General features: G+C 34.6%; 1 protein-coding gene across 1 annotated transcript; it reads right to left on the bottom strand.

Moving 5' to 3' along the window:
• Nucleotides 1,144-2,076, bottom strand: LOC107641291. Its single transcript, XM_016344788.1, has 3 exons — nt 1,809-2,076; nt 1,531-1,664; nt 1,144-1,233 (listed from the first exon to the last, which is right to left on the bottom strand). Exons 1-3 carry the CDS (start codon nt 2,074-2,076, stop codon nt 1,144-1,146), a joined length of 492 nt encoding a protein of 163 aa, XP_016200274.1.

The raw sequence follows: 8,511 nt of genomic DNA, 5'->3' as shown, positions 1-8,511 counted from the left end.
TACGTGTCAGCGTATCCAATCTTATTCTTAACATATATTTTTAAAATAAATTTAGATATAGTATATATTATTATTTATTAAAATAAAAAAATATTTTAAATACTTGATATAATTAAAACAAGACATTAAAAATAATTTAAAAAATTAATTTATATTTAATATCAATAAAATATTTTATATTTTATATGTATGCATGTCCCCATATCTTATAAAATTTTAAAATTCGCGTATCGGTGTGTCCTGTGTCGTATCGTGTCGTGTTCTGTGTTAGGGCAGAATTGAGTGTAGAAGATAAGGGTAGAAGGAAAGAACAGAATAACCGAACAGAGGAAGGAATTATCGATGTGATAATTACCCCACTGACAAAATAATATTATAGATTTAAATGAAAGAAAAAAACAAGAATAATTGACTTTTGAGAGGTCAATTCTCTCCTTCTAGATTTTCACTCCACTTATTTCCTGCCTATTAGCTTTTTCAGCCTTCCTATTTATAATATCTAATCCTATAACTACTGTCCTATAGATGTGGAGTTTCATAATTTAAAATTCAGTTTGTTACTTTTTCTTCTCTCCTTTTATAAGTATATTTAAAAGGAGTTAAATCCCTATTATCTCTCTGGTTTGTTGCAATACCCCCCATGAAGAGCCACCTTGTCCTCAAGGTAGAAAGAGGGAAATGTTGTCTGTAATGTCGCTGCTGACTCCCAAGTGTTCTCGAAATCTGGCAGTTCTTTCCATTTGATAAGGACCTCAAGATCTCTCTGATTGTTGTAGCGGCTGTCAATGGCTTGTTCAGGTTCGACCAACAATTCCCTTCTTCAATGAGTGCTTCGGATAATGGTTGAGGATGTAAGGAAAGTCCAACACTTTTCTTCAACTGGGAAATATGAAAAATAGGGTGTATTCTTGCTGTGTCAGGTAATTTCAGCCTGTAGGCCACTGCCCCAATCATTTTTAGCACCTCAAAAGGACCATAAAACCTTGCACCCAACTTTTGATTTGATCTGGCTGCTAAAGACTTCATCCTATAGGGCTGAAGTTTGAGATACACAAAGTCTCCTATTTCAAAAGACACATCACGTCTTTTTTGTCTGCACTTTGTCTCATTCTGTTCTGAACCCTATTAAGCTGAAATTGAATTTCATCCAGCATCTGATTTCGTTCCTCTAATAAGACCATTACGTCCTCCACTGAAGATTCCATCCCTCCTCGTAATAAAGCTGGAGGTTTCCTGCCATATAAACTCGAAAAGGCGTCATCCGAATAGAGCCATGGTATGAGGTATTATACCAAAATTCTGCCCAAGAAAGCCAAGCTGGCCATTGTTTAGGTTTAGCACCAGTTAAGCATCGTAGGTAGATTTCTAGGCATTTATCACCGCCTTAGTTTGGCCATCGGTCTGTGGGTGATAGGCCGAGGACATCTTCAAGGTAGTACCGGCCTATTTAAAAACTTCAGTCCAGAAAGCACTCATGAATATTTTGTCTCGATCGGAGACAATTGAAGATGAAAAACCATGGAGGCGTACCACTTCCTTAATGAACAAAACAGCAACATCCTTTGCCGTAAAGGGATGTGAAAGTGGGAAGAAATGAGCATATTTAGTCATGTGATCCACCACCACAAATTTCGTATCCATCCGTTTGACTTTGGGTAATCCCCCTATGAAATCCATTGAGATGTCATCCCATACATTGGAAGGAATCGGCAGCGGTTATAGGAGACCAGCAGGTTGCAAGATAAAATGCTTGTTTTGCTGACAAATTTCACAGCCTTTAATAAAGTTCATTAGTGCTGCCTTCATACCTTCCCAGTAAAGGATAGCAGACATCCTCTTGTAAGTTCTAAAGAAGCCCGAATGGCCTCCCAGCTTGGAGCTATGAAATTCCATCAGAATTTTTGGAATCCATTTAGAGGTTTTTGCAAGCACTAACCTCCCTTTATATTTGAGTTTTCCATTCATTAATGCAAAATCGGGTATAGTTTTTTCTCCCACCAACAACTTCTGCATAATCCCATTTAATTTCTCATCAGCCAATACTTCAGCCTCCATATCATCCCACTCTACTGCCATGAAAAAAGACAGGAGGAGAAATAAAATTTCCTAGAAAGGGTATCAGCCACCCTGTTTTCTGTCCCTACCTTATATTTAATGTCAAAATTGTATCCCAATAACTTGGATAACCATTTCTGCTGGCCTTTTTCTGCTACTTACTGATCTAATAAAAACTTCAGGGACTTTTGATCAGTAAAAATCGTGAACTGCTGTCCCATGAGATAGTGTTTCCACTTTTGAACAACTAGAACAATTGCCATCAACTCTCTTTCGTAGACAGATTTCTGCTGGGCTGTTTCCAAGAGTTTTTGGCTCATAAAAGCAATTGGCCGGCCCTCCTGCATCAAGACAGCACCCACTCCCTTTCCGGATGCATCGGTTTCCAGCTGGAAAGGTTTAGAAAAGCATGGAACGGCTAAAATTGGAACTGAAACCATAGCTGTTTTGAGCATTTGAAAAGCAGATTCAGCATCCTTACCCCAATTAAAAGAGTCCTTTTTGAGAAGTTGGGTGAGAGGAGCAGCAATAGCACTATAACCCTTTACAAAACGCCGATAATATTCGGTTAAGCCCAAGAAACCCCTCAAGCTGCGAATATCTTTTGGTGGAGGCCAGTCAAGCATATCTCTGAGTTTCTTAGGATCCGCCGCCACCCCTTCGGCAGAAATAACGTGGCCAAGGTACTTAATACTCGTTGCTTCAAAACAACACTTCTTTTTATTTACCAATAAACTGTGCTGTCTCAGTACCTTAAAAATATTTTGCAAATGACCTCTGTGGCTAATGATATCCTTGCTATAAATAAGGATGTCATCGAAGAAAACTAGAGCAAATTTTCTGAGAAACGGATGAAGTACAGTGTTCATGAGAGCTTGAAAAGTGGATGGAGCGTTTGTGAGGCCAAAAGGCATTACAAGGAATTCGTAATGGCCGTCGTGGGTGCGAAAAGCTGTCTTATGAATATCCTCTTCCTTCATTCGAATTTGATGATATTCGGATTTGAGATCCAATTTCGAAAACACTGTTGCACCATCGAGCTCATCCAATAGCTCCTCTATAACAGGAATAGGAAATCTGTCCGGCACCGTGATCTTATTGAGGGCCCTATAGTCGAAGCAAAACCTCCACCCACCATCCTTTTTCTTTACCAGAATTACTGGGCTCGAGAAGGGACTTGTGCTGGGCCGAATAATCCCAATCTACAGCATTTCATCAATTATTTTTTTCATTTGTGCCTTCTGATAATGTGGATATCTGTAAGGTCTAATGTTTGGAATCTCTGCACTGTCTTTTAATACTATAGCATGATCGTGAGTTCTTTGTGGAGGAAGACCATATGGGAACTGAAAGATATCCTCAAATTGCTGCAAAATTGCCAAAGTTGCTGATGAAACAGATAGTTGGGCTTCTGTAGAATCGACAACGAACACAGGGGTTACGAGAAAGCCCTCTTCATTATTTCTCAGAGCATTTAAAGTCACTTTTGCACTAGCTCGACTTCTCCCTAAAGAGGGATCACCATGCAAAGTCACCTTCTTCCCATTCAACATCCAGCTCAAGGATAAGGCGTTATAATCCCCTTCAAATTTTCCAAAACTAGCAATCCACCCCGCACCCAAAACTACTTCAGAACGTCCCAATTCCATCACCAAGAAATCCTTCACAATAGAAAGTCCTTGTACCAATATTTCCACTTTTTCACAGCCACCTAACCCCTGCTCTATCGCTCTATTTCCAACCTCAATTCGGAAAGGAGGCAGGTGTACCAATGGCAAACTCAGTATGGAGACGAGAGAAGATGAGATAAAATTCGCCTCAGCCCCGGGTCAACCAACACGACCACCTCAACACCGTTTATAGTAGCTCGTACTTCAAAGTTTGGTGTGATGTAAGTCCCCAATAACTTAGAGAAGAGAGACGAAGAGAAAGACTGTTAATGGTTACTACAGGTTCCTCCGAGGCCAAATCTTCGCGATAATCCTCGGGTTGTTCCTCCTCCTCCCCCAAGAGAATGAGTTGTTGATGTCTGAACTTGCATGCGTGGCCAGGATTCCACTTGTCCCCGCATCGGAAATAGAGACCTTTGCGCTGTCTCTCACTCCATTCCTCATGTGAAATCCATCGTGATGAAGGCTTTGTTATATTAGTGGTGGAAGGAGCCGAGGAAGTATTGGATTCTGTTTTACTATGTGGGGTGGGTGTGGGCTGTTTAGTTATTGAGGGAGATTGTGAAGTGGGCCGAGCCCAATTATTGGATCTGGCACCGCTCCAGCCTAGACGGTTGGTATTTTCATTTCGTCTTCCTCCTGGGTGCTTTCCATCTTCACGCCACGCTTCATTCCTCGACTCTAACATCATGGCCCTATCCATCAGCGCCTTGAGGTTTTCAAACTCAGCAACTCTCATCTCCGCTTTAATTGACGGTTTGAGTCCTTCATGGAACATGCACAACAAAGTATCTCCGCCCAAATGTCTATGTGCCCTAGCCGCTATCTCAAAGTCTCTCCGATACTCCATAACCGACCCATGCTGTCTCACCTGCAATAATGGCGCAAGAGGATTCGCATCTGCACCTGGCTCAAATCGTTTGAGCAAATCTTGTTTAAAACGAATCCATGAAGGGAAGGTGGATTGAGACTCCCACCATTCAAACCACGTTAAAGCTTCCCCATGAAGTGCAAGCACCACGTACTCGAGTTTCTCTTCCACCTGAATCCTCGATATGCGAAAATAACGATCCATTCGAACTAACCACCCACTCGCATCTGAGCCATCAAAGGAAGGAATGTCCACTCTGCGATTGAGATCACCCCTGTTTGGAGTTGGATCTCGGTGACGCCCTCCACCCGGATTGTTGATGCGCGAGTTCCCACTGCTCGAATCCTGTTGTGGGATTCACATCACTAATTCATCCATCCTTTGCGTCATCGTTTCCATTATTCTGTTTTGTTCATATCGAAACTCATTCAACTGTTTCTCCAGACTCTCAACCCGATCCTCCATCGCACCTCCGCTGCGTGTGGAAACTATTCACAGGAAGAAGCCCAGATCGACCTTCTGTGTCAGTATCTGTACATCATAGATACAAATACATTTTTCTTTCTTCTTTTCTGCTTTAACCATTCGAATTTAGAAAAAATCAAATCTTATCAAATCCAAGTGGTTGCAAACTAGATACTGAAATAAACACAAGATAGTAGAATTCTAACAACAACTTCCACTAAATAAATAACTACTACTTATAATACTACAAGACTCATATGTCAAGTGTGTTTTCTAACCCTAACTAATACCTCAATTCAAGAGTAAGACATATCTAATTGAGCGTCAAATCTTTACATTTTACAATAGTATACACCTCATACCACACTACTTAATTAGAAGTTTGGAACTAGGCAAATTCTTTAGTGCTTTTTAATTTGGTACTGAATTTGTTGAAATTGTCTTTTAAAATAAATATTAAATATTTAGAAATTATTTATTTTTATATTTTAAAATTAAATATTTTTTTTGTAAATTAGATAATATCATTTAAGCGCCAATAATAACAATCATTTTGGAACTATCACATGGAGCAAAAGGATCAATGAGAGCCTTATACAATTATACAAATAAATACCATGCACTTATGCTAAGTTTTGATTATGACCAACAACACAACATGGTGACTTCTCTGGTGGCACAGCATAGCGTGCCTTACCATGGCCAAGTTTTGATCTGCAAATGGTGTCTTTACACGTAGCATAAAAAAAGTGGTATGTTAATGTGAAACGCAATAACATACATTTCTTGATGCAATGATATTTTAGAAAATTTGTCATTTAATAATTATTGTTTGTAACATGGGTTTAGGTTTTGGTTTGAAAAAAAAAATAAAACAAAAATTTTAGATTGTCCAAAAAAATTTACACAGACTTTTTTATATAAAACTCAATAATATCAAAATGGAGCAGACAATAAAAAAAAAGGTTAGCAGGTGTAAATTTAACTAACGTATAGGACTTATTTAAGTTTGATTAAAAAACAAAGATAAGCAGGGACTTAAAAGTATTTTTCATTGGTCAGGAACGAAAATATTCGCGGGACAAAAGGCCAGGGACCTATTTGTCCTTTTTTCTTTTTTTAAATATTTATTTAAATATTTATTTTTTTTCAATAGTTATACAAGATAGATAAATTAAAGGAACAAAAGTTTATAAATGATTAATAGAATTAGTAGGTTTAATTTTAAGTGAATTTTTTACTCATCAGATTACCGAACTATATCATTTTAACTAAATAAATTTTATCTTTTTAATTAACTCAAATGTATTTAACCAAATTTTAATTTATCATTTTGTTAAGAATTTTAATTTATAGTAATTGTAATATAAGTAACAGAAATCCGATATTGTTTGGCTTTATTAGTAATTAAATATTTTAATTTTGAGATAATAGACTTAAAATATTCCATGTTTCTTTTTTGGAGTGGGCAGTTATGAATTTTTTTCTATAATTAAAAAAAATTAAAATATTTCACTAAAATTGCAATACTAATCTAAATTTGACAACGGAACAATGAAATATATATCAATGTAATTTTATAACCAAATTTTTCTCAATCAACAATACATAACGAATTTTGTTCTCAATTTCACCCCTATAATTAATCGACCTTAAATCTAGAGGTTGTTCCACTCTTTTTAAAATTCATTATAAAAGTATTTTTGGTCAAAATTTAAAAAGAGTATATTAGTATTCTAAAATAAACTAATATGGTATTTTAGTATCAAAAAATAAAATTTAAATTTCCAAATTCTAATATAATCAAATAATAGCAATTATTCATATAATAGTATTGTGAAAATTACTCATATAAAAAAAGGCCAAAATACTATTTAATTTGAAAAATATAACTCAATTTCTAAGAATTTTAAATTAATAACGACTATAATTAACTAATTATTGTGATAAAAATAGGATGTGGATGCCTATTTATTATGTGTACTTCATATTCTAAAAAATGAAGTACATTAAAAAAAGTATTAAAAAAATTTAAAAATATAAACATGTTAATTATACGTATATAAATAAGAAGTTAAAGTCCCAGAGAATATACACAACAATTATTTATTTATTTTATAACACTAATTCATTAATACGTAAATTATGAATTACGTTTGTTGTATTTTTTTAACTTAACCTTATTTTTTCTTTTTGAAACTTAAATAAGCCTTATATGTTAATTAAATTTACACCTTCTAACCATTTATTTTCTTTTTTATTGTCTGCTCCATTTTGATATTATTTAGTTTTATATAAAAAAGCCCGTGTAATTTTTTTTTTGGACAATCTAAAATTTTTGTTTTATTCTTTTTTTTCCTCAAATCAAAACCTAAATCCATGTTACAAACTATAATTATTAAATGGCAAATTTCCTAAAATACTATTGCGTCAAGAAGTATAAGTTACCGCGTTTCACATTAACATACCACTTTCTTTATGCTACGTGTAAAGACATCATTTACAAATCAAAACTTGGCCATGGTAAGCCACCTTATACTGTGTTACCAGAGAAGTCACCAACATATTATACATAACATGTATATTCTAATTTTATTCTAATTATTTAACATCTAGAATATTTTTATACATGTCGATTGATATATCAATCGATGCAAAAGAATGAACACTTGATCGAGTTCTTGTTCATTTCACAAAAAATGAGGTGACTCTTAACTTAAACATTAAGACAATTCAATCGCCTTTCATATTATTAATTTGAGACAATGAAAATTCTCTATTAAAAAATATGCAAATACTAATAAAAATTAATTTTATAGTGAGTTTATTTATAATATGTGAGGTTTAATTATCATCATCATCATTATAACTTTTACTACTTCTATATATTGTGTTACCATATTTTATTACCATAATTATCTTATCTACCACCATTGCAACCATGACCACCACCACCACCATGCATCAACATTATCATTCTCTTATCTCATTAATTTCTTGTTCGACGCTATTTTTGAAAGTTTTTGTATTGCCTTACGGCATCATTTGTGACAATGATGATCATTTTCCACTAAACAATACCAATATAGTTTTTTTTTTTTTTTTTAATAAACTGATTAATAATTTATAAACTCCATATAAACCTCATATATTATAAATAAAACGACATAAAATCAAATTCTGTTAATATTTAACGAAATTTTTAACATAAAAATTGCGTGATCTCAAAATAATAAAATTAAGAGCGGTGTTATCCCTTTTTTTTTGGTTAAGGGTCATGTTATGTCTTTTGTGTGATGGACAAAAATGGAATTGAATGTTTACTCAATAAAAAACAATAAACATTAGTTGCTATATATTGTACACTCTTGAAAAGGATGAGCCTATTTATTTAAATGATTTAGATTAGCAAAAGTCAATTTGAAAGTCATAAGAAAATATTTTTAGTGA

The sequence above is a fragment of the Arachis ipaensis genome, chromosome B05 (assembly GCF_000816755.2).
Source record: "Arachis ipaensis cultivar K30076 chromosome B05, Araip1.1, whole genome shotgun sequence".
In the NCBI taxonomy this organism is placed as follows: domain Eukaryota; kingdom Viridiplantae; phylum Streptophyta; class Magnoliopsida; order Fabales; family Fabaceae; genus Arachis; species Arachis ipaensis.
The sequence above is the reverse complement of the archived record's forward strand: the minus strand, read 5'-3'. Positions and strand labels throughout refer to the sequence as shown.